Source organism: Amblyomma americanum, chromosome 6 (assembly GCF_052857255.1).
Source record: "Amblyomma americanum isolate KBUSLIRL-KWMA chromosome 6, ASM5285725v1, whole genome shotgun sequence".
NCBI classification, from domain to species: Eukaryota; Metazoa; Arthropoda; class Arachnida; order Ixodida; family Ixodidae; genus Amblyomma; species Amblyomma americanum.
Genome location: NC_135502.1, coordinates 36,393,261 through 36,420,348, shown reverse-complemented (window position 1 = coordinate 36,420,348; position 27,088 = coordinate 36,393,261). Strand labels below are relative to the sequence as shown.

The window sequence follows — 27,088 nt, the reverse complement described above, 5'->3', positions numbered from 1 at the left end:
TTTGACTTTTTTAAATTGAATTCTCCCGAACGTAATTATTTTTCGTTTTATTCGCGTCCGCACAAGTTAAAACAAAAAATTTTCTTAACAGGATGTCAATTCCATCGCGGTCAATTCTTTGTGACCGCTTTTTAGACCAAAATCGTTGACTTGTTTGAACCTCCCGCGCTTTCTGACGTCAGACGACGCGTACTCTCTAAGCCTAGCAGCTCTGTAAATAAGGAAGCAATCTGAAAATTTGGCGCGTTTCATCACTAAAATTTTGGGGTGCGGGCATCATCACACAAAGCGAAAGCTTCGTGCGCCTTTTGTTTGCCGTGAACGCAAGAGACAGAGTGATGGCAAGGACGAATCGCTGGTGAAGCGAGAGGCTGCGCTTCGAAGGGCGCCGCCATGTTGCCTGAGCTATTCTTGCGCTGAAGTGCCCCCGCGGGAGCGCATGCATTCCATTGGCAAAATGGGAGGGAGTGATCTCCGCCTGAACTACGCGCTCCGTTTGTGATCCGGCGGAGCGCTCTCGACCTGCCATTGGAATTCAACATCAGGATCTGAATCCAAATCGCCCGTCGAAAAACGTAGAGCATGAAAGCTTGCTCTGGATTGCCATTTTGAATATGCCATAATACTCTGTACAAGAGAACGAAATCTTCGCCAACGGCTCACGTTCTGAGGAGAGTTGCCCCTGTGGATTGTGTGTGCCTTCTACAGAGCAAATGCTCTTCTGTTGCTTTGAGTGGATGACATCCTGCACATCGGCAGAGCTGCACAGTATCAAAGAAGCTGCCCTATATATTGTACTCTGATATAGCTAAATGATAGGTGGTATCCACAGACTCTGGAGCAGCTGTATGAAACCTCTCAAGCCTGTTTTGGAAAACCAATTGCCAACCAGTCTCCCACGACACTGGATACTTGCATCACCTGGCTTGCACTCAAGCCACTGTATACTGTTCTAATGAATCCCAGCGCACTGTGGCACCTGAGGCAGTGAAAAGACAAATGAAGCAGCCCACAAAGGTCTCTAGTACCAGATTTTGAGGAAGTTTTTTTTTGAAATTTTCCGGCATGTCCTTAATGACAAAAATATGTGCTTATAAATAAAGGGATCTCTTCTGGAGCTTGCCATCTAATCATTATATATTTCTTCGTTCCGCTGACTCGCACCTAATATCTAGACTTCCGGATAGATTTCCTTGCTATCTTAGGACAAGTGAACAGTCCACATTGGGACAACTGTGGCTCAGTTGAAACAGCGCAGCACACCTTGTTAGAGTGCTCAGCTTACGCAGCTGAACAGGCATGCTATGAGCACAAAATGGAGGCTCTCACACTAGTGCCACTAATTGTACATTGCTTTAGGTCCTCAATCTGCCCTTCGCAGCAATTCCTTGCACTAAACGTTTATTTTACCTATCAGCAGGACACCGCAGTTCTTCACAAACTTTAAAAACGAACCTTCTTACATTCCCTTTTGAAGTGTATTCAGCCCAATTCAATGTCTGTATATTGTTGTTTTTTAATCCGAAAGCATTAGGGTCATTCCATGCCAAACGTCCCAGACGTTGTGCTCGACCATCTCCAATTTGTTCAAAAATATTCATGGAAACTTAGCCTAATGTGCGCAATCAAAGCCTGAAATATTTTTGCTGAAAGAAATTTATGCGTGAGGTGAGGGCAGTTTGAACATTTAGAAAAGGTGAGAAACCAGGCACTGCTCAATAATTAATAAAAAAACTCAAATTTTTAGAAAGCACTTCACCATTTTTTTCATTGTCATTTGCACAGATAGTGGCTTTCGATATAATTCGAAGCATGTAGCTTTATAGGGCATAAATATTAAAGAAAAAATTGAAAAATTATAAAAATGTGTCATTTTTGCCGTTTTTTTTTGTTCTAAATATCAACTTGCTCTCGGAAATTAGGAAATAGCCATTTTGTTTCCCTAGATGTCTAGTACCTATAACAAATTTTACAGGTGGTGAAACTGCGTACATCGAAGTAAAAAAAAATACTAATGTTTCAAAAAGTGTGTTTTGAGCCAAAAACACTCGTTAATTTCACCCTGAGGTGGTACAAGTAAAAATACAAACGATAGTAAAGTACGCGTAACAGTTTATTGCCTTTCATTTCTGAAACTTTTATGGAGGTAATTTTTGTTTAAAGCGAGAAAAGATTTTTTGAAATTGAGCTCTCGCGCCACAAGTTGCGTCGTCTTAACGCCTCTTCGCCGCAGAACATGGCACCTGGAATGGCACAACACTTATGGCCAATAGCAGGTTATGTAGAACAGTTTATTGCCTTTCATTTCTGAAATTTTTATAGAAGTTATTTTTGTTTAAAGCGAGAAAAGAATTTCTGAAGTTGAGCTCTCGCTCCGCAACTTGCGTCGTCTGTTAATGCCTCATCACCTCAGAATACGGCACCTGGCATGGCGCAACACTTGGGGCCAGATAACCACTGCAGTTTGCCATCGCTCTCTGTCGTGCATTTTTAGGGCTGGAGCTAAAGAAGATATCACGTGACATTCGGCGAGTGGTATGCAACAGACGAGGTCGATTTTCTTTCGGAGTTCGAACAGACCCGCTTTGGTGCGGGGCAGCCAAGAGAAGAAAAATGAGGGCATTCAGCATGCTGTCTCGCATGGACTACTACGAGGGTTGACCAGCCGGCATGGCAGGCGTATCAAAAGTTCTTTATTTATATCTGAATAAGATCGCGGAGAGCACGCGCCTTGGAGCGCACGTGAAGGTGCGAAGTGCACACCGCTGTGGCGAATAACCCGAGACGCGCTGGCGGTGAACGTGGCCCGCTCGCCCGTAGGTGCGTAGCTCGCATGAAGGTGCTTCGCCAGCATAGTGGCTCATCTACAGTTTTCGCTGGAGCATTAATGCAGTACTTGCACTGATTAAAACAAATACAACGAAGACATCACATCGGAAACAACCGGGCATGAGCCTCTGACGGCCACAAGGGCCAGGTACCACGTGGTGCTGCTGCGTCGCAGATTGTTTCAACACCGGATGGTTCTGGTCATTTCCAGATCGGCGTCGTTGGTGCTTACCTCTGTCATGGTGCTGACAAAAATGACTGACTGCGACAGAACCACACTGAGCAACTAGCTCACTTGGGCATGTGCCGCCCCGGCAGCGTTAAGAAAATCTTTTACCACAAATACCTGTTCGACTACTCAACGTTCTCATGCTTGCCTGCAGCGCGAAGCTCACTTAAGAAGAATTCTACATTTCTTCTGGCGACATTGTCGGCAGTTTCGTGCTCTGCAGTGAAGAGGCTTTAAGAGACTACGCAACCTGCAGCTTGAGAGGTCAACTTCAAAAATTCGTTGAAGTAACACGGTGGTTTGGGCTAGTTGGTCGCTGTTCCTTGTCTTCTGTGTGCGTTTTATTCATGCGGCGAAACTTGTCTCCATTATGTTCAAAAATTCTTTTCTCGCTTTAAACAAAAATCACCTTGATAAAAATTTCAGAAATGAAAGACAATAAGCTGTTTGTTCTACATACCCCGCTATTGTTTGTATTTTTGCTTGGACCACCTCAGGGTGAAATTAATGAGTATTTTTGGCTCAAAACCCACCTTTTGCAACTTTGGTATTTTTTTTACTTTGTTGTATGCAGTTTCATCACTTGTAACATTTGTGATAGGTACTAGGCATATAGAGAAACAAAATGGCTATTTCTAAATTTCCGAGAGCAAGTTGATTTTGAAACAAAAAACTACAAAAATGGTACATTTTCATACTTTTTCGATTTTTAAATAATAGTTAGGCCCTATAAAGCTGCATGCTCCGAATTATATCGAAAGCCATTATCTGTGCAAATGCCAATGAAAGAAATAATGAAGTGCTTTCTAAAAATTTGAATTTTTTATTAATTATTGAGCAGTGCCTGGTTTCTTGCCTTTTCTTAATGTTCAAACTGCCCTCTCCTCACGAATAAATTTTTTTTGGCAAGAAAATTTCAGGCTTTGATTACGCACATTAGGATAAGTTTCCATGAATTTTTTTGAACAAATTGGAGATGGTCGAGCGCAACGTCTGGGACGTTTTGCGTGGAATGATTCATTACTAGTCTCATCACTAGAGAAAAACTGGTGGCACGTGTTAACGTGTGTACTCGCAGATGGTACAGAAAATGCCAGCAATGGCCAGAAAAAAAGGCCGGTGTCAGCAGCTGTAGGATGCACACTGCACCACTTTTTCAGACAATCATATAGACTTCCTTCGTCTATATATGTTCCCCACTGGCTGATGTTAATGTGGCACCAGTTTTCCCGACTACATTCGTACTGGAATTGTGATGCAACCCTTCCCTTTGTCATATGGCATTCCGGGTGATGTTATGCGATTTCTCATTGCATATAGCTTACATGTGCTAATCAAGTTGGAGGCTAGCTTGAGACAGGGTTTCCAACCGGCCACATATGCACCTTCAGTTGTATGCCTTCCCAGACTCTTTATTTCTTCACTTATAATGTGGTTGAGGTGTCCACCAAGGTGTGATGCAGTTACTGCACCATTTCCTTTCCTCAAAAATCAATTTCCATCTTAGAATTTTGGTGCACCCTTTTGTCATACAGTATTTCAGGTGGTGCCATACTTGTGGGTGTGGGTGGATGGCAATGCACCCAGGGACAGTAATGCTTTCGCATTCCCATACATAAGCTGTCTTAAGTGTCTCTGCCGAATTTTTTTTTTTTGACACCAACACACACGAAATGGTGTTTTTGTATTCTTGCTTCACAGTTTGGTTTATTTGTCAGCTATCATTGCCTGAGAAGCTGTAGTGGGGAGCATACCTGCAACATGGTGATGCACTGCATTCTGTTTGTGCCTTCGTGTCTCAAGTTGTTTACAACTCAACTCCTGCAATGTTTGGTTTTACATTCTGACCTTTTGTCTGTGCCTGTCTGTTTACAGGAGACAGAATGCCTTCCGCTTGTGGCAATTTGCCACGCAGCTGCAAATGCAGGCACGGTGTGCCCACCTCTTGTGGATGCGGTGCTTTTCTTACATGGTAGGTCTGCCATAGTGGCATTTCGAACCAGTTGTTTTCAAGGGCACATATTTGGTGCGCTGCAATTGTCAGGGGCGGTAGAAATGTGTGTGATAAAGATTTATTGATGTGGGTTGCAGCCTGGAAAACCTGTCATGCTCATGTTGATGTTGGAGGGCACAGCACTGGAGGAAACAGTGATAATGAAGCAAGCAGTCCTCCCCGGCAGTTTTGCGTTCTTAGTCAGTGGAATTCCTGTCAGTATGCTTCAGTGTCAGTGTGAAGCATACTTGCAGCGAAAGAAAAATGTTCTGCGGCCGGTCATTTTGTTTTTTCAACGACTCTGTTGGTGAGCTCAGTCATGCTCATGTACCATATCTGCTGGCTTAATGGATGCACCTGTTGTTTTGTTTTTGAGGATGTGAATTTTTGCTAATGTAGTAGCCCAAAAAAGGAATGCAACCCTCGAATTTACTTTACTATTTGGAAAAAAAAAATGCTTTCATTATACATATAAGCAAATATGGTAGTGTCCCCTGAGATGATTTGCTCGCAAAACGGTACAGAGCCTGACACTAGAAACAAGTGCAAACTAAGCAGATGCAGAAAAAAAAAATGCCATGTCACATAATGTGCTAAACTCGGCAAAAGCTGTGCCAGGTATGCACACTGTACGGCCTTTTATGACTTCGCGCGACATTTGCAAATGCCATCTCTGTTAGGATTAAGGCTAGATGATAGGCATGTATGAATATTCGATAATTTCGATTGTTTGATCAAATAATACAGAATTCAATGTTCGATTCGATCCTAATGTTTGGTATTCAAAATTTTGAAGTATTTGTCTTGAGCAAATAATGCTTCTGGAATTCTTGCTGCGTGTGTTTTCGGTTCAGTGTACCTCTCCAAAATGGCACCGCAGCGCGCACGCAACCAGAGCCCCGATTCCGTGCCACGTGCCAGCACTCCCGCACATATGGGTGAGCTGGTCTGCGCATGCTCACGAGCAGGCGACAGTGCAGCGCCCAGATCTGTCTGTAGCCGCGTTACCCGCGGAGCGCATGCAGCGTAACCAGGGCAGCAGCGTGCATCAAGAGAGATTTAGCATAGCGCGATCTGCCTCCGTGCAATGCCAATGTGCACGCACATTGGTTTCGAAGGGGAAGGTGTGCAAACTGCTGGCTGGCGCTTGGTAGCATCCTCAGGGTGATCTGCACATGCTCATTGGCTCCTCGCGGCATTATGCTAAAGGTCTCCACGATTTGGCTACACTTTCTGCACTAGTGTAGGCAGTGCTACACTCGTGCACTCGATTTGTTAGTGTAGCCAGCAACAGCTGCACTTCGGCACTCGATTTGGCCCAGCGCTACACGAGTTCTTCTACACTTCTGCACTACCATTTCGGCGAGTTCACTTCGTGTAAGCCCATGTGCAAGCCCCTAGCACACGTTTCTACACCCATGCTGGTCTTCATTGACGGCGTCGAAACACCGGTATATGCCGTGCTTGACAAGTACGGCACGCACATGCAAAACGATGATGGGTTCCTTTACGAGACGGAAGGTGAGTACTATTATTGGTTAAGCAAGTGGGCTATGTCGCTGTTTGTGACGTGCTGCAAGTTATTTTATTTCCCTAGGCGGCCTTCACATCAGTGCGCTGCATGTGGAAGAGCCAAGCACACCTCCACCCACAGTGCCGGCTGTCGTTGAGGGTGGCAGACGGCTCGGCCGTCGCCTCTTCGGCAGCCCACGCTGCCGCCAGTCTGGCAGCCCGTGCCGTCGCCTGGGCCGTCATGTCATTATTCACCGCCACTGTTCGGCGACGGTGAACGCGAATCATGGAGCGACAGCAATTCAAGGTTCCTGATTATGAAGTACAAGGAAGCCTAGGATAGTATTGGCAGAAAGGGTGGCTTTAGGTAAGTCGCAGCATGTGAAATACCATAATGACGCGTGCTTATACACAAGATAGCGCTTATGTCTGATTTCTGCAACGCACCATTGGCGCACTTTGTGTCTTTAACCTTTCTATTTTTGTTTCATAAGTTTAGAGCATACAATGTTTTTTTTCAGCCGTAAGCTGTGGCTCGGCATACTGGCAATGGATATGTTTACTATCTACTTCTAGAAGCACGTCATTCATTGTTATTAAATGTTACACAAAAGCACACAGGACCATGGTATAAGCTTTGAACGTGCTGTAAATGATGCTACATCCTTTAAGCTTGGAATGTGCTGTATCTAATGCTATCCTTATGCAATAACTTATATAACAGTAAGGTACTAACGCTTGACAAAATCTTGTTTTCTCAGGACAAAAAAGGCCATGTGGGAGAAACTTGCAGACCAAATCAATTGTGAATTTGGCTGCTACCTGGCACTACTGCAGGTGGAAAATAAATGGAAGACAATGGACAGGGCCAATAAAAAATCTAAATTGAAAAATGGCTCATCCGGCCATTCACGAGCAACCTGCCTGTACGAATGGTATGGACAGCAGACATTTCAGTTGTTTGTTCAAGTAGTTATCCTCAGAAGATTATCTTTGACATTGTATTTTTTTGACAGAGAACTCTCCGAGGTGCTGGAAAAAGAGCACCACATTACCCCTGTGGCAATGCTTGCACCAGGGAGAATAGTTGCGTAAGTTTACAATTAAACACTTCTTTTTTCTAGGATGAAATATTTTAATATTGTGCCATCTTATTATGTTCACATAATGTTAACTGTCATGTTTTAGTTGTGGTTATAATTTGCTTTCGCATGCTTGCATGCATATGTGTCTGTTGTGAAGGCCGGTAGAGAGAAATCATCTTGACTAATTAATGAATTCTTAATATTCTACAATTCAGATAAATAAGACCTTCTTGAATCTGTAATTAATTTTTCACTTCACTTTATAGTGACTTCTCTGGCTCTTAAAAACGCTATGTGTGCTGCTCTGCTTACAGGAATGACGAGAAACCAAGCTGCCCAACTGCAAATTTCTCTGCCACTCCTTTTGCATAGTTATAGCATGGAATGAACAATTTTATGTTAAAATTACTGAAACTTTATTAATGACAGTAATAGGGAAGAAGAGAACATGTTGCCCAATAATGGGCCTGCTGATGAAGAGGAAGAGCCACCTACGCCATCGTGCAGCACTGAAGCAACACCAGCTAGGCGACGTAGCCAGCAGGATAGAACTGCAATTGGCGGCCTCATAAAGGTGCTGCAAGAAGCCATGGCAGAAAAGAAGCAGCACCACAAGGAGAAAATGCGTCTCCTAGAGGGCCTAGGGCAAGCTGCTGACGCAATGAATAAATGAACATCGAGTTCAAGTTCACATTGCTCCTGTGTGCATTCTTTTTTGGTCGGCACTGGTGCTGGGCTATTAGCTTCCTTCGGCTTTCACAATGTCCTGCATTTGCGTCACTCTCGCTGGGCTCTTCATTATTACCAACATCATCATGAGCAGGCAGGTCTGCAAGGTCTGCAGTGAAGTCCCTCTCAATATTGCACATGTTATGAAGTACACACGCTCCCATGACTGTACGACAACACTGCACGATTGTTCCTTGCGTCGACAAGGTATAATCGTCTGAAGCGTTCCTTCAGAAGCCCAAAGGTGTTCTCAATGGCAACTCTGTTGGCTGTGAAACTTGTTGAATCTTTTCTTCCATGCTGGAAAACTTGAGCCATTGTCCTTGTATGGCGTTAAAAGCCAAGGCAAAAGGGGATACGCGGAACCTCAGAGTATGTAAGAGTCTCCGCATTTGTCTGCAGCTTCCTCAAAGAATGTGCTTTCCCGCAAAACCCGTGCATCGTGTGCTGAACCGGGGAATCCAATTAATACATCCAGAAATTTGTTTTGGTCGTTGCATAACCTTGGAGTATTATCGAAGGAAATTTCTTCCTATTGATGTATAATGCAGTTGATTCCTCAGGCTTCAGTATTTCGACATGACAGCCATCGATGCATCCGACGGTATTGCGGGGGCCTTTCTCCCTGCTTTTCGACAGGAAGGCCATTTTACTGCGGGCTATGTCGGCAGCGCTTGGCCAGCATATTACCTCTTCGCTGATTGAGTGCAGAAAATTTAGCACCCTTTGTGTGCACAGCACAACCAATGACTCGAATACGTCGAATCTATCAGCAACTGAATACATACTTGTTTGAGCTCCAAGGTAGCACAAAGTAATCAGGCAACTATTCTCTGCTGTGATCTGAGGACGACCCGAAACACTTTTAGGGTAATACGGTGATAGTTGAAACCACTTGCACAAGTCCTCAAAGGTTTCACGCGAAAGTCTTAACAGTTCCTTAAATTCAAAGTCGAAGTACTTTGTTGTCACCAGTTCAAAGTAGCCGTTCACTCTAAGACGCTCGATCCGCGCCACTTTGCACAAGGCAACATAAAGGGTGGTGTTAAATTCGTCATCACTTTCAGAGTCAGCGAGCTCCATTGCCGCTGCCACCAGATGCTCCATTTTCCACACCGCATAGGTTTACCACAAACAAAAACAATGCTGCGCACATGTCACAAGCTTGGAGGAATGGCCGCAGCAGATGAAGGCTTGCACGCTCCTGCACTTTCACACTCGATTTGGCCGCTACACTGAGAGCGCTAGTGTCTAGCTACACTTACTCTTCCAGAACTAGCACTGCACTTTCACAGAACTTTTGTGAAGCAGTGTAGAAAGTGTAGCCGAATCGAGGATACCTATAATCTCTCTAATCAGAGGACATGCGGCTCCTTTGATTTCCGCGGAAGGAATCTGAGCTGACTGCAGCTGCTGTGGCCACTCTTCTCTGCGTGAAATTCGCTAAGCAAGCACAACAGTGTGAGCATGAAGGTGACCAAGCACGAGACAGATGGAGATGGGTGCCACTTTCCGGCGCTTGACGTGGATTGGTGCTGGGCATGCGCAGAGTAGATCTGGGCATGTGGCGCGCGCGCTTAGAAGGTGTCAAGAGTCGCTGCTTAAAAGCAATAGCTGCAAAATGACACAATTGCAGCTATGAGCAGCAGGTGTAGGCCCCACATGTAGGTCTCGCACTCCATAGATACGTCAACACCGCATGTAGGTTGGCTCTCCAAGTTCAGATGGCCATTTTGTAGAAAGGGGACACAGCTTCAATGAGTGTGACAAAGCTTCGGTGCATTCTTTTTTTTTGTGTGTGTAACGGCCTTGTGTGTTTGAAAAATACTTGGTTTGAAAATGCCTATTGTGCCGTTCAAGCTCTTTTGTGTGCCAGAATTGTTTGAAATGTTTGCTTTGAAATTATTTGAAGAAAATTACTATCTGCTTCGAATTCACTTTGAACCAAGAAAACCACTGTTCGCACATGCCCACTAGACAACCTCCTGCCTTCCATCAGGCTTTCCCTCACCTGCACTTACTAGGAGAACTGAGCACGCTGGTGCTGTGAGTAGAGGTCCTTTTTTCCCCCGCTCTTTTTTGTCTGCTCTGCTTGCGCTGGTTTCTAGTGTCATGCAAGTTCACTGACTCGCCCAACTGTCTTTGTTTCTGCAGTACAGAGCACACCATGTCACTCTCCACAACTGCTATGATGACGTTCAAAAGAAAAGAGTTGCTTAGGCACCTAAAGCACCATATTTGGCCCATGTAGCAGATGTGCGTTCGCTACTCTTGTGCAGAAATGGGCGTATGGTTACAGATTGAGGTGTCACAGATGCGTATGTAGGGTGAGCTTTGTGCGAGCGCCAAGAGGCATGCTTTCAGCCAACATCTGAAACATGCGGTTAGTGAGGCTTTTTCCTAGTGGCTCGCTTGACAGAGTCGATTTTCACTTAGCTGTGAGGCCTGCATTATAACTACCCTGCTTAGTTCGGCTTCTTCTTAGCATCCAAAGCTTCCGAATGTGTTTATGAAAGCTCAAGGTTCTTGTAAGCTGCAGATTAGGTTTGCTTGCCCCTACCGTTCAAAGGATGCCCTTTGTGTCTTCTGGGAGGTAAGAGAATGAGATTAAACATTAGAAGAAATAAGCTTATCGTATTGAAGAGTGAGCACAGCATGTTACTGCCCAAGTGACAGCTAGTTTAATGTGCTTTAGTTTCCACTGCTTATTTTTCTTCTTTTATATTCTACCTTTTGCACAACAATATTCTTTGTTGCTTGTTTGCTGCGAAACTGCTACTTTGCTCTAAAGGTATGCTGAAATGTTTATTAAATGACAGTGAAGGACAAAATGTGGTCATCACTTGGTGCATCAGCAAAGGCACTTTTGTTTACTTACCTTCTTTTGTAATGCAAGAATACATGTATGATTGAATGAGTTCGTTTTCAATACGATGTGTGTGTGTGTGCGCACCTGTGTGTATTCCTGAATTTAATGTTGTTGATTACAGGAAGGGTGCTGAAGGGCCAATTCTTTTTGAATTATACCAAAGTGAGCACAGCATACCTGTAACCGATCTACTTGTGCAGCCAATGGCTATCCACGAGGACCACCTGTGTTGCCCATAGGCATAACAGGTTAATTTTATCATACAAAGTCCTGTGTCAATGTAATTGTAATTGCAAAAAGCAGCCTCAGTGTTTGCAGCATTTATCTATTGGCTTTAATGAGGACTGCATTAGTTTTGCAGAAACTCTCCAGAGGAGTATACTTCACTCTGTAGTTTTTCCCAACACTAATGATTCATGCTGCCTGCCAAATGTTAAAAAGCATTTGGGCTAATGAGGTACAGATGCAACAGTTGTGCTTTGTGTACCATAGATTCATGGCCAGTCAGCACGTGTGCAGAAGGGAAACCTTGTTAAGTGGCATTAAACTGCTGTCACACTTCTGCGGCATCTGTGCTTTTGTGATGCAGATGCCCTTCCTCTGATGGATGGAGGGGAGCTTCTTGACACCACACACAGTTTGTGTGCTTCCTGGTATGCCAGCAAGCATGAGAGCTGGGAGTCTGTTTGGCTGCATACCTTCTTAAAGGCCGTGCAGCTGTCACTTGCTGTGCGCTCAAAGGTGACCGTCTCATTTGTTCTCAGTCCTCATACCTGCATAGCAGCACATGCTGTGCCCTGGGAGCAAGTGCATGTGTCCAGTTCTTCATTCAGTGCACAACCAGCAGCACAACAAGAAGTAGGTAACACGGCATTGAACCTGCAACTAGCTGTTATTCTAAAGAAAAACGCACACCTGACAGCAAAACCCAGACATGCATGCATGTGCGAAAACCAGCATCCCTGTCCTCCTTTTCTTGATGCATGTGTCAATGCAAATCATAAAATGCACCCCAAACAGCAAAATACTGTTCCTGTTAAGGAGTTACATGTGACGGTGTGCTAATTACGCAGCACTTCGCCCAAATAACGCAGGTTAGGCCAGCGCAAGCTAAGGCACTGCAAGTGTTCGCTGCACGCTTGTGCTCACATTCCGGAGGAAGGAAGGCACAGTTATTTGAAAGCATAAGTGTTTATTATACAGTAAGCTGCAGTACAGAACACTGCACTGATCCCCAGACCTCAGTACAACCCACAGCCCAGCCGCAGCACCAGAAAGCGGGCCCGCGGAGCCGCGCGTGCAAAGCAAAGAATACTTGGGTGTGTGATGGCATAGCTAAGAGCCATCACATACCGCAAGGCCAACCGAGGGGTTAAATCGTGCGTGACACAACAGGAGGGAGGATGGGGAATGCGTGGAGCACATCTTGACGATGCAGATTGCACAGTGGTGGCTCATCGCACAAAGTCACCGGCAGTGGCAGGCGATGATGGAGAACCTGCCAAATCAGGTTCTCCTGAATCTGGAGCTTCAGCACCACACAGGCAGGCGACAGGACTCCGGAGGTTCGGGCCTGGACTCGAGCATACATACTAGATGCACGCGTTAAACCACCCGCATTCGTTGTCCCCGGACGGGGCACTGGAAGGCAAAATCTATGCAAGTTTGTGTTGCCCGAGTCGTTGGCGATCACTTGTTCATTTTCCACTCGCGGGCTCTCGCCGAAACAATGCCTCTCAGCTGTCACACTCAATGACACAATGAGGATGCGAGGTCGATGCGGGAGGAACAAAAGGTAGTGTGATATACAGTGGTTCTTGAAAGAGCTTCCCTTGGAAAGAAGCGCAAGCAAGCAAGCGCAAGCATCCTATAGGAGGTCTAACGAGTGAAACGGCAGCAGCATGCGTACTCGGGTCGCTTAAGAAGCTCAAATCCCCACTCTGTCTAAGCAGGTAAAGTTAGAGATGGGTGGTTAATGTACTGTTCCTATGTTATATGGAAAGCATTGGCAACCTTTCGACAGTATTAATCATAGCGAAGAAACAAAATCTGCGTCTGGGATTCTTTTTCTTCTAGCACATTGTAGCATGTTGCTACTTTGTGATCCTTGTTTAGTTCTTGAGCTGCTATGTTCAATTAGATACGCTTCTTGTAGCGATCATCATTATTTGTCCCACTGCTGTAGGTGTCAAACAAGATGCAAGCATTCAAGTTGTGACATAATCTCCTCTCTTTCTACATTCATCATTGTGAAAAAATGATTGTCCGTCAAATTTTAATCTGTATGTCATCTGAAGATTCATTTAGCAGTTGATTATACATTTGCTATATCATGACTCACTGAAGTCTTCGTTCATAAAATGTCTTTTTGTCTCACTTAATTCATTCAAGTATTGTTTGGGTCCTATAGTTCAGCTGTTCACTTGCAGTTGCATCATGCTACATGCCTGTTTTTTTCAGGTAAAGGCAGCAAGAATGAGGCGGTTGGCCATCCAGATGAAAGATGGCCTGGCCGCAGATGAACCTGTACAGAGGAAGGGCAAGCTGGGTGACACAGACAAGAAACTTCTTTACAGAGAACTTGCCCACTGTGCTGTTTCACCAAATTACTTAAGCACTCTCCAGGTGAAGTGCTTTGCTTGATGTCTGCTTGCTTAAACCACTAGCCCATAGAGAAAATTCTCAAAATATACAATATCAGCGATGTGGTTGCTGTGCCAGTTGCACAAAAGTGCTGACCCTGCCACATGCTGCTACACTGTGGCAAATTATGAATAGTTTGCACCAAGCCTGCTCCAAAATGGCACGTGTGGTACAATAAACATCATTGAGTCTCACATGAGTCTTGCAAATGTCTCCGGCAAATCTAATCTTGCCTATAAATCTTCATCGAGCTTTTTGTATGTAGTCGCACACCACATTGGAACTGCGTTGCTTCTCAATCCATGTCATGAAAAAGAAACAAAACAGGCCTGCTGCATGTTGGCATCTTGCTGTGGTTGACCTGAGGTGTGAAGGGCTTGGCAGGAAAGCACACAGCAGGAACACTTGTAAACGGCGTCAGTATTGAGTTTCAAATCTTTGCTGGACGAAAGTGGGAGGCAGCACGCTACTGTGAAACTATCAGCGTTGGGGTTAGCTTCTTTGCTGTGCCAAAAAAGTGTGATAGTGCCTGTTAGAAGCTTCAAAAACAATGGGTGTGCATGGTCAAATATTTAGGGGAAACCCCTGAGGTCAAGTAGATTTGTAATCGGGGATTAATTACTCATTGGCATCCACCCAGGCGCAAAGGCTGCAAAGGAACCTATACAGCTTTCCTTGCTAAAGCTGTATAACTTTTCTATACAGCTTTCCTTTTTAAGCTGTATTGCTGCATTTGGGTGGATGCCAATGAGTAATCACTTACTGATTATAACGGATGTGCATGGCACTAGTGCTGACTTTTTCTTCTTGTATGCATGCGTGCATGTTTTTGTGTGTGCATGTGCGTTGTTCAGAATGGTGTATAAGTGGTGTTTGTTAATGCTTTTTTATTTGTTTTACTTTTATAATTATCCAAGCCACAGAAAAAGTGGGGAGATCAACAATTCGCTGGAACTGAGTGGGGCGAGAAAACAGTGGGATGTGTGCGCATGAAAGAGCGTGGGTTGGGTTGGATGTAAGTGACCGATTCAGTTGTGTGCTCGCAATCCTGAACAAACGCATGTACCCATACAGACACACGCATGCACACGCACGCACACACACATACACTCAGTCTCTCTCTCTTTTTTTTTTTTACCGCACACAGTTCTCTGCTGTAAAAAACATCGTAGCATGATTAGAGGAGGATCCAAGTCAGTAAAGTCTGCTGACCATCATCTCTCCAATCATCACCACCAAATGACGTTACAATGTAATACATTTTCAAACGAGAACTCCAGAAGGAAATAGGCAGTGGGGGTGGGGCAGATGATGGCAAGCAGCACCAAACTTGACTATAGCTGTTTTAGTTTTTGCGTTTGATTGAGCATAGAAAGCCAACCAAAGGATCTCGCGTTGTTTGTTGTATCAGAGAATTCGTCTTAATGGGAGTCTGCTGCGGAACTGTGTTTCCTATACATTACAAGCTTTTAAGGTTCTTTTGTCTTTTGTAATTATGCGTTGGTATTTATGCAGCATTTGCAAGGAATTTCAATCGAAGCACGTTTGTTTTTCAGGGGAGGGAGTTTGTGGCCTTTCTGCTATCACTGGACGAAAGCCTTGCCGATGCCATATACGACAATGAAGTGGATGACGCATTAGCCCACATGAGTAGGTAGGTGAAAGCTGCTGCATGCTCAATGCCGATTTTATGGTTGCGTGCTTCAAACCCATCTCTTTATTCAAAGCTACTTGATCTCTAGGCACCTAACACATAAACTGCTGTGATGGGAAGCATGCACCCTGTAATAGAATACACATTTAAAGAAATTAATGGGCCAAATTTGGATGCAGGTTGAGCTTTTTGCTACTGCAAGAATTTATTTTACTAATTGTGCAAAATTTACTGTCCAGTTTTTTTTTTTTTTTCTGGCTGCAGTATCATTTTTTGCCAGCATTTTGCTGACTATGAACTCGTTGCTAGTTGCCATATCATGTGAATACTGTATTTACTTGCATTATTAAGTGAATACTGTATTTACGTGCACTTTTATGTGAAAAGCAAATGCACAAAACATTTTGGGGCACTTTCATTATGCAGAGAAGGTATTATGTTTGCAAAAATTTAAAGTATTTTGACAATCAAAATAACAGATGTTTGAGTTATGAGAGTACATGCTATGTGCAAGTATATATGGTAGTAGCTGGGACCAGGAGCAGAACAATTGGTCGAGTTTGCAAGTCATCCTTCATAATATACTCTGGGCCCTTCATTTTTGGATAAAACCAGGTTTTGCCTGATTCTTGCATCCAGATAAATTTCTCTGAAATCAAGGTCATTTCTATTTTTACCAAGAAATGCACCTTCAGACGTTGATTATCTTTTGCACAAAGCTGAACACACTGCGCAAACAATAGCAGCTATCTTGGGCTCATTCCAGGGATAGTTTTCAATTAACCGATGATCTTACATTTCTTTTAATGCTTGTTATTTATGATGCAACTTAATTTGAGGGTAAGTTCTAAATATTGTGAGCCTTCCAGGCATCATCTTTTTTCACTTGTACATACCATCATCATCCCGCGGCTCCGCCTGTGGCACGCGCCTCCGGTCCGCCATTAGAATTAACGCCAGGCACGGCCGTCTTGCCGTCTAGGCCTAGCCTTCTTCCACAAATGTCCTGCCGTCTCGGCCTGGCCTTCCTTCACAAGTGGTGGAGGTGAAACTCGATTCCCTTGTTGCCTTGCAGCCTACCTCTCGCTGGAGCTGCTTTCCGGTTGCCGTTTCGCACTTCCCGCCATCGTCATGCCAACCGAAGACAACCCCGACCCTGCCGGACCCCCTCCCTCGGCCTCACCTGCACTGCCCCGTCCGAACGCACCCTTCCGACAATGCGACCCTCCGAAGTTCTCTGGTCATCGCGACGAAGACGTGGATGACGTTTCTTTCTACCTCATTGAGGTCGCCAGAAGCTGGTTCATTAATCGCGAACCCCACACCACTAACTGGCCCACCTTCATACAGTAGTTCCATCAGTACTTTGCCGGCCAGGCTGTTCAAACTGAGGTCGCCAAGAAAAAGCTCGCTTCCCGCTTTCAAGGTCCCGATGAATCCTATGCGTCTTACATCGAGGACGTACTTGCGCTTTGTCGGCGTTTTAGTCCCACCATGCTGGAAACTGACCGCGTCCACCACGTACTGAAAGGAATCAGTTCTGTGGCTTTTAACACCCTAATTGCCCAAAATCCTTCAAGTGCCGATTCAATCATTACCACCTGCCATCGCATCGACCAGCTGCAGACCTCCCGCTCTCAGCCCGTCCTCGCACAGCCTGGCCTCGCTGCGGCCTTGACCTCTGCTGACCTCGATCTGCGAACACTGATTCGAGCGATCGTCCGCGAAGAGCTGAAAGTCCTCAGCCCTTTCTGCGGCCACGGTGCGATCATTCTCCCGCACCTTCTAATGACCCTGGTCTCCATAACATCATCAAAGAAGAGTTGGCAACAATCACCCACCCTATCGCATCTGACCCTCCTGCTCCCCGCCCAGCGCCGACTTACGCTCAAGTTGCTGCATCATCCCCTCCCTTTGTCCACCCACCCCGACCGGCACCGACATACAACCACATCAACGCAATGGCGACGGCTCAAGCTGCGCCATCCTATTACGCACCTTGGCACCCCTCCCGCACTATATATATATTTTAGAAGCTGGAGGCCAAAACACTGTTACTGGCCATGTCTTACAGGAATCATTGTATCGAGCAGTTTCCACGCTAATGATGTCCTGCTTCAAGGCTCTTATGTGTTGAAAATGGCAGTTGTGATGTTGAATTAATGTTGTCACGGTTTACAAACAAATGTAGGTAGGCCTTTTCGTGCAAACTAAAGTGCTGCACAGGAGAGATGGTAATGTATGTGGCAATATAATTCTAAGAAATGAGAAGAAGAATGTCTGGCTCGATAAGTTTTTAGGGCACCTTGCATTTACATACTGTTTCTGAAAATAGCTAAAAGTAGAGCTTTTTATGTCCTGCCCAAAATGAGTTCTAATACTGAATTAACTTTTTGTTGTGATAATAGCCCAGAAAAACCTGAATTATGGAACTTTTCTCTTGGAAAATATCGCCAAATGTTTACCGCCAAATTCGGCAAAAAATAGAACTTGAGAACAAAGAACTCTAAATGTTTTTAATATTGAAAAACTGAGCTCATTACCAGCTGGCTGGTACAGCTTCCTACAAATCGTAATCACCAAATTTAGAGAAAGGCTAAAAGCATGACTGGCATTTTGGTTTATTTACAACATACATTTGATTTGCATTGATTCAAAGTTTACTACTGAACTATTCTAATTATTCTGAATTTAATATAATGTGATCTAAGACAAAATTTTAGGCCGTAAAAAAAATTTAGGCCAAACATGGTAAAATTGTGCTAGTACCGCAAACTCATTTTTCAGCCCTCGCAGGCATTAGTATTGTTTTTCGTGATTTCATAATTGCACGTAACTGCACCTGTCTTTGTACCTCCTATATTTTTGTCTATTTCTCAAGGAAAGAGATGGATGGTACTTTCATTCACAAAAAGAAATGAAAGTACCATTTAGTTTTGTTTTGATGGCGCCCCATCTGTGCCTTGGCCTGTTAGTGTCAGTAACATGTCATAATTGTTAGGCTTCTGCTTTGTTCCGCAGTTCTGAGGAGATGCTCTGGAAGTTTGAATGCTGGACTTATGCATACCTTAGTTCTCTGCTCTGATTTGAGTATATGCAATCGTCTACTTTGCCCATGGGGTTATTTTGCAGAAAGAAGCGAAGAGTTTAAGGTGTTTGATGCTTCAAGTGTTCTTAGTACTTGTTGGAAACATGGTGCGCCAACCAGAATTGAACCAGAAATATGCTTTGTGCAAAAATGAATGGCCACAAAGATAAAGTGTTGAAGATGACTGCATTGGTGCACATATGTTCAGACTTTGTTTACTGGGTTCTTGTGGTGCGCTTTGGTCATTACAGTGGGTTATTTGTTTCAGTGAGCAAGTACATATGCTGGCTCAAACTTACATCCTTGCATGGAAAGCAGTGGAAGACCAGCCACAGGCCTTGGTGAGATGTTGCTCTTCATATTCATGTATACTTAGTCTGAAACTATTTGTAAAGTACCAAGTGCTGCGTACACAGCGATGCCAACCAAATAGACTAGGCATTGCCTCTTCATGAATATTTTCTCATACATTTTGTCATATATTTCTTTGCCCATATTTATGTGCCATAAAACACAACACATTTTACTGATATTTGGTGAGAAGACTGCTGAGGAACTTTGCTGAGTCATTTGAAGTCATTTTCATTTTTGCTGAATCATTTGTACTCATTGTTATACCCTATGAATTTTACTGAGTCATTTTGGGGGGTGTTCTTTCTGTGGCAGCCACCTTCTGGCCTCTCCTTCCTCCTCTCCTGCATATGGAAAGGGGAATTTCCTTTTCTCCACTTTGCCACCTGCCACCCATGGCAGGTGGCTGTTTACTGTACCTACCGCAGCAGGTGGCAATTGTACACAACACTATGCCAATGGAAAATGCCAGACACTCTTAGTGCACTAGCACTAGAGCCCCAACTCGCTGATTTTGCTGTTGTCTGTTTGTCTGGTCCATCCAAGCTGAACAGCTGTGCTGCGTTGTCGAGAGGAGGAGAGCAACACCCCTAAGTGACAGGTGGGCCACCTAAGTTACGTGACTGTGACGTCATCACAACCCGCCCACCGTGGCAGGTGGCAATTCGGTTAATGACTGGTCGTGAGAGGTTGCTCCTAGGCCTCACAAGCCTGACCGATGGCAGTATTTGCCATCTTAGGGTAGTGGCGCATCGCTAAACCGCTGCACGACTGCTCCAGGAGTGGTATGAGGACTGCCTGAAATCTATGAAAGTAATTAGGAAAGGACCAGTTTAGCATATACGGGCATTAGCACATTAACACTATCACGCCATAGCCTTATGGAGAAGCAACCGCAGTGGTGGTCTAGTGGTATGAGCATCCGCCTCAAATGCGAGAGGTGTGGGGTTCGATCCCCAGTGCTGCGGGTACCCACCGGTGATACAGTGGGTACAAGCTTTCCCCTGGTCTGGTGCTCGGCTTATTTAGGGTGAAATGCTTGAGAAATGGATCTTTGACTCCCACCTTGAGTAGAAGAAAAATACCTTGTACCATGGCGCTCTTTGGCCACAGATACCCTTGCGCCATAAAACTCCATCACCACCACCTTATGGTGAAGCTTAAGTGTCTTAAGTTTCAGTGCACTAGTACGAACCCCCCCCCCCTACTCTCACCGAATTCGCCGATCTTTGTCTGAAGCCTCTTTGACCTTTAAAAATGAGCCTTGACCTTAAACCAAAACCAGCTACCGCCATGGTGGCTCAGTGGTTATGGTGCTTGGCTGTTGACCCAAAGGACATGGACTCAATCCCGGCCGTGGCGGTCGCATTTTGATGGAGGCGAAATGCTAGAGGCCTGTGTGCTGTGGGATGTATTTGAACGTCAAAGAACCCTAGATGGTCAATATTATCCGGAGTTCTCCACTACGGCGTCTCTCATAGCCTGTGTCGCTTCGGGATTTTAAACCCCATAAAGCCAAAACGAAATCTTTACTGAAACCAAAGTGCTAGCGCATCTAATTAGTATTTAGTCTAACCACACTAAATCATCCATCATTTTTTTTTTCATAGTGGGACTTGTAGTGCTAACACATTAATTTTTTTTTAATAAAGGGTGGACATTGTATTGTAGACATTTGTATTCAATGCCTTCAGGCTACACCACCAGAAATGCTTCACAGCCCTTCCAGCAAACTCGTCATTCTGTGCTACACAGTGTTTTGGTGCCTCACCTCACTGGGTTGGTCATGTGTTTTGTGCTTGTTTGCTGCTGTGCCCCGCAGGTTCTTGAAGCACATCTCCGGAAAGTGATGATGTGGACTGTGAATGGAGATCTCACGGAGAGCCACCATGCTAACTTATACGAGGTGAGTGCTCTGCACTTGTATCTGGTTGAAGTACATTTCTTTTGAACTCTTCTCCTTGTGCCCTTCATGGTAGCAGTGCCTTCAAGGAGGAATTATGTTGTTTCTGTCTCTGGAGTTTTCTCTTTCACTTATGATTGCACTGAACTTTTGAAACAAGGGCTTGTTTTGCAAATTTGCTTTCAGTTCCTAAGCGCTAGCTGCATGTGAGGGGCACATAAACCTTAACCCACCTTAACATGCTTTGCCATTCAGAATGTGACAGACAAGTGTAATCTTGGCATTCAGTCACCTCTTATCTGACATCATCCTGACATCTGTATGCACCAAGCGCTCTTCACTGTAATGCAGGTCTTTGAATTTTTGCAATTCTTGGGTGTTGCAGGACCCACCAATGAGGCACTGGTGAATCCAGCTTCTTTGAGATGCCAACAGATGGCAATAGCGACTTTGCAAATGCATTTTTGACGGGCTCGTTGAAACTTGCTGAGCTATCCTCCGGCTTCATTGTATGTTTCAGTATTTGTGGCTGCACAGTTTGCATACGTGGCTTGCTTCCACTGGTTACTCATGACACAGTGAACTTATTAAAGAAGTAATCACTCATTAGAATTCACTTGGGCACAGTCACATGGCTGGAAAGGAAAGCTACACAGTTTTGTCAAAATCATTGACTTGGACGAAAAATTTGTCATGGCCTAAGTAATTGATCTCATAGTTGAAATCAACGTTTATAGATATACTTGAGTTTCGAAACTCGCCCGCTGGAGCCGGGCGCGACTTGCCCCTAGGGAGTGTGAGGGCGCTGCGGTCGCAGGTTGCGCCAACGTTTGGCTTGCGGCGTGTGCGTCGGTGGCTGTTTTTTTCCTGTTGCCATGGTTTTTTTGCGTGTTTGTGTCGCTTTAGTTTTCATTTAATTCGGTTTCGTGTTTGTGAACGTGCAACTGCTTCGTGAATTTCGTTAAAAGTCAGCCGTTTGCCGTAACGGAGTGAGAAGCGAGTGATTTGGACGCTGCAAGAAGTCGTCGATTTCCACGGCCTGCTGCTGCCGGCCAGCCGTTTTTTGCCACCAAGAGCTGCACTCATCGACCTGTTTTGCCTTTTAACTTCAACTGCGTTGAAATTCAGCCAGCATGCCGACCTGCTTCGTGCCTGGTTGTACGAGCGGGTACCGAAGCAACCCAGAAAAGAGGCACTTTTTTGCTCCACCGTCGGACCCGCTGCTTCGTGAGAGGTGGGCTAGAGCGATCCCCCGCGCTGACAGGCTACTCAGCAAAACATGCAAAGTGTGCGACATTCATTTCCAGCCGTCAGACATCGTCAAAACATTCCAGCACAACATCAACGGTGAGGTTGTGGAGATAGAACGGGGTTCGTGGGCACTGAAAAATGGTGCCATTCCCACGCTGTTTCCCAATTTGCCCAGTTACCTGTCCTCTGCCACCAAAAGGCGGCGATCACCGAAGAAGAGAGGCGGAACTGCTAGGAGTGCACAGCTGGCTTGTCGGTCCGCTCACGAAGAATCACAAGAGCTGTCGAGTGATTTCGATAGCACTGACATTGCAAACATCATCGAGAATGGTGCATCGCTGCGACTGCCTCGAAACTGGCAATTTTCAGTTGTGGTGGAGGAACCTGGTGATCGTCAGCAAGCAGTTTTCTACGAAGCAGGAATGAAAACAGGTGTTTTCTCCATCCTCAAAAGCGTTGTGGTAAGGGAGGACCTTACATACATTATTTCAGGGAATGGAAAACTATTACAAAGATCGCTTGTCGATGTGCAGATGCGCTCGCTTATAGACGTGGAAGCGATAGTGCGAATTGTGCACAACATGAAATTCTGCCTTGGATGTAGCCACAGTGCTGTGAGTGGTTCCGAAAACTCTTCAAACAAAACTGGAACTGTGTACCACAAGGATTGTACAGTTCTAACAGATGCTGACAGAGGTGTGTGTGCCATGTGTGTTAGCATGACAAAAATGTTGAAGAGAAAGGCTGCATCAAAACAGCCTAGGAAGAAAGTGCCTGTAGCAGCCAGTGTGCTTAGGAAGCGTCTGATTCATGCCACTGCTGCAAGAGAGTGCAAAAAAGCAGAAGTAAGTCGGCTGAGTGCTAAGCTAAAAAACGCTTTCACGGCAGCCATAGACGATATTGTGAAAGATTTGCCTGGGCCACAGAAGATGGCCATTCGTGCCGCTGTAATGCAGCAAGCAGCTAAGTCGCCTCGTGGACGCAGGTACACAACAGAGTGGCTCATGGTGTGCCTGCTCCTGAGGCTAACAAGCCCGAAATGTTATAGGACTCTCTCTGATATGAAGATTCTACCCCTTCCCAGCGCCAACCGCCTCGTACAGCTGCTCAGGGGTCTGCCATGCGAGTATGGTATGAATAAATTTGCATTGGAAAGCATTAAGCTGCAAATGAATGGAAAGCCGGAGCATCATACGTATGGCTCAATTATCATCGACGAAATCAAGTTAAGGGAAACGACAGAGTTCAACAGAGCTTCTTGCAAATTTGATTGCTTCGTCAACTATGGGGACATTTGCAATGAAGACTCCAACGTGCTAGCAGACCATGCATTGGTGGTGATGTTTAACCCTATGTTTCAGCCCTGGATTCAACCAGTAGCAACATATGCAACGAAAGGGGCCGCGCCAGGATGGATATTGGCGAAGATAGTGGTGAGCTCAGTTTTACAGCTATTTCAGTATGGTGCCAATGTGTTGGCAGTTATCAGTGATGGTGCGGGAAGCAACAAATCCATGTGGACACATCTTGGAGTAAGTGGCAAACTGACGGGTGCCAACTGCAAGATGGAACATCCTTGCCTTCCAGATGCATCACTTCACTTCATATGTGATGTTCCTCACATAATGAAGTGCATTAGGAATCATCTGATGAAACACAAATATGGTCAGGTACGTCATATCACAACAAAGCTTTTTGGTCAGCATCTCGATGTTTTCTTAAAACTGTACTGTGTTGCTGTACCTTGTTTTCTAAGGCGCTATGCAATTATTTCATTTCAGATAGGAGACTACAAAGTAAATTATGAGCACTATGTGCGGCTGTTCGAGGCTGAAAAGAAAGTGCCCATAAAAGTAGTTCCAAAACTGACTGCATACCACGTGAACCCACAGGCACTTCAGAAAATGAACGTTCGTCTGGCCACTCAGGTACTCGGTTTTGAGCAGCGTTTTTTGTTTCTTGCATGCAGCCTAATCTCCTGCAAAGCAAAACTTTTTTCACTTTTAAGTAGTCCACCTGCATGTAGATCGCTTACAAATTTTCCTATCACTTGCCTATCTCCTCCCTTGGCCAACATGGCAAATATAACGTTAGTTCCATGTCACTGACTTTCCATTAAAAGCTTTGCCCAAAGCATTTTTCTGCAGTTGCTTACTTTTGCGAAGTTAGGCTCGACAACTCTGACAGTGAAAGATGTCCCATTGTTTTTCAGCTTGATTAACATCAGTTTTAAATTCAGTTGCTTCATTGAGTTATTCATTTCTTGGTTTTGCCTTTTTTTCAGCTTTTCAGCCGAAGTGTCGCTATTGGCCTTAAGGTATACAGGCAACTGAAAGTTCCTGGCTTCAGTGACAGTGCTGGAACAGAGACATTTACAAAACTTCTGAATGACATTTTTGACATTTTGAACGCTAAAATTCCTGCAGCTGGAATCAGACGTGATTCTCCCAAGATTAAGGTAAGCTTTCTGAACCTTTGTGTGTGGAGTAAGGTGTGAAAAAAATGCTTCTATTTTCTTTTTATGCACTGCAAGTGTAATATTGCAAGTTGTCTCATGAACCGTTTTGTATGCTTGCAGGTCTTGAAAGACTTCCTGAAAATGATGAATTGCTCAGAAGCAATCCCAAATTTGAAGCTTTTTGCATCCAACCAGACCATGGAGTCTCTGCGTGTCACATTAATGTCGGTTCTGTCCTTGATTGACTTCTTGCACAGCCGTGGTGTCAGCTATGTCCTTACAGCAAGCTTAAACCAAGATCCACTTGAGGTAATTGAACTATTTCCCGTGTCCGTTCTGGGCAGTGTTGACACCTGTTTATTATTTTTTTTTTCAGAGGTTCTTTGGTCTTGTGAGGTTGTTTGGGGGTGACAAGGATCACCCGACAGTAACGAACTTCGGTCAACTGTTCCGCCTGCTTTCTCTGTACACTCCGGTGAAGTTGGCTGTCAAGGGTAACTGTGAAGGAGGCGATGATCGCGTTTTGCTAAGTGCATTTGCAAGCCTTGGCACAAAGCGTCGTGAGGCGCTTACTCAAAAAAACATGGTTAAAGAAGAGGTGTGGAAGCGACTCACATCCATACCGTTCAAGGACTTGTGCAATCTGCCCAATGATCATGTCTACAGTGTGCCAGCACCAGAAACGACAGCACTGTACTATTTATCTGGTTATGTTGCTTTCAAGGTTAACAAAACTGCATGTTGTATGGACTGCAAAAAAGATGCAGTGGGCTCACAGGATTCCCTTCCTCCTGAAGCACTCCTAGTAATTGAGCGTGCACACGTGTCAGGTTGTCTCGTGTATCCATCAAAAAAATTATTTGCGTGTGTAATCACTGTAGAGAAGGCTATAAACAAAGCCAGCAAACTGGCTGCATTTGGCGACCTTTTTTGGAGGGTTTTAGACAGCCTGAATGAAAATGGCACCAACACGGTTGGCTGCTCACAGCACTGTGAGGAATTTACTGCTGAAGTAATCCATTTTTATTTAGTCACTCGTATGCACTTCTTTGCAAGAGCAAAGTGCCAAGAGAATGACTCTGCAGTGAAGGCACAAAGAGAGAGGAAAAAATGCAAAGCTTGTCTAAGAATGCTCAAAGCCTGTTCTTTTCAGCAAATGTGTTAATAAAGTGTTTTTCTTTCTGAATATCATTCACCCAGTTCTCGTTGTCGTGTTTCTTGGTACATTGCGGACATTATGTACATTGGTGTTGTAAAGTGTGGATAAGGCTGCACAGTAAAGACTACAGAACGAAGGTGGGCTGCCGAGGTCGTCAGCTGCAAAACGTTCCATTTCGCAGACTTACATCACGCCTTGAGGTTGCGCGCGCTTGCGGTCAGTGCAAAGGGAAGGCGAATGGTGCTCGGTATCAGTATGAAATTTTCGTTGCGCATTTCTTCAGGTAAGCGGGAACGGATGCAACAAGCGCTGCATTTCAAAGTAACATAATTTGAGGCGCACTACTAGCCACAAGAGCGTAACTGTAAAGATTGTAGGAAAGAAAACGGACGCAGTCAAGTCCGCCATCCTACGCAGGCGCGACGCGCTTAATGAGCGGCACGGCTTTTAGCGACGATAAAACGCTAACCTACCGCGGCTTTGAAGTCGCAGTACAGTTGTTCTGCAATAGGCGACTATTCGTATCGTCGCATGTTCGTACATAACCGCCCCTTGAATAGCCACCGCGCTGGCAAACGCACCGAGCGCACTCCACTACGACGAAGGCTGGAACGCGTGAATGTGGAAGACAGAAAAGTTCGAACTTTTCACCGCATGATAAAATTTCCGCAAATCGAAATGGTTAGCGAACAAAAGTCAGTTGTACAAGCAATCTAGGAGCGCCCTGCACAGGCAAAACATTGGGCGCTAGCAGACGACGCTTGCTTCCATAGCGCAACCTTCGACCGCAGCGCCGCGGTGGCAGGAACCGCGGCGGGCCGGCTCCTGCTAATAGGCGCGGCGGAGAGTTTCGAAACTCAAGTATATCTATAAACGTTGGTTGAAATCGCCCCGCAGGGGGACGCCTGCAGCTTGCAGGCGTCGCGACGGTGAGTGGCGACACAGCGGGTTCTCGAGCATCCGCAGGGACATCCCCGCAAGGGATGATGGTGAACTGTGCATCACCACGGACCCGAGCACCCGCGCCTCGCCGTGCGTGGCATCGCCGTGTCCGGGGAAAAGGGGATCCTGGTGGTTGAGCCTATGCCGAGCGTTTGGACCTTTAAGGCCCCTCGACGGAGGCAACACACCACTTTGGCCTCAGCTTCCTGTAGACGGCACCTCCGGCCTGACCCGACCGGGGGAAATCGGCAGTCGCCTTTTCCTGTCCTGCCCTCCATCTTTCGCTTTCCTATCTCTTTCTTACAACTTTCCTGTCCCCTCCTCCTTTCTCGGTTTTTTCACTTTTCATAGGCGGCGAGGGTTAACCATGTGTGGCTGACAACCCTGTGTTAT

General features: G+C 45.2%; 1 protein-coding gene, 1 long non-coding RNA gene and 1 pseudogene across 3 annotated transcripts in view; all 3 read left to right on the top strand.

The window, feature by feature from the left end:
• Positions 1-27,088, top strand: part of LOC144095207 (condensin-2 complex subunit G2-like) — a 62,300-nt gene that overhangs the window by 7,333 nt on the left and 27,879 nt on the right. Inside the window, exons 3-8 of the mRNA XM_077628994.1 lie at positions 4,934-5,030; positions 11,836-11,987; positions 13,707-13,871; positions 15,446-15,543; positions 18,900-18,972; positions 20,805-20,888. Coding sequence (XP_077485120.1) covers positions 4,934-5,030; positions 11,836-11,987; positions 13,707-13,871; positions 15,446-15,543; positions 18,900-18,972; positions 20,805-20,888 — 669 coding nt within the window. The remainder of the gene's footprint in view (positions 1-4,933; positions 5,031-11,835; positions 11,988-13,706; positions 13,872-15,445; positions 15,544-18,899; positions 18,973-20,804; positions 20,889-27,088) is intronic.
• LOC144136606 (uncharacterized) lies at positions 5,235-8,289 on the top strand. Its single transcript, XR_013315641.1, has 4 exons — positions 5,235-6,930; positions 7,325-7,498; positions 7,580-7,654; positions 7,963-8,289. It is a non-coding gene; the product is annotated as an uncharacterized LOC144136606 (long non-coding RNA).
• LOC144136605 (uncharacterized) lies at positions 21,326-25,678 on the top strand (annotated as a pseudogene). The gene is made up of 5 exons (XR_013315640.1): positions 21,326-23,806; positions 23,918-24,064; positions 24,421-24,594; positions 24,715-24,903; positions 24,971-25,678. The product of XR_013315640.1 is annotated as an uncharacterized LOC144136605 (transcript).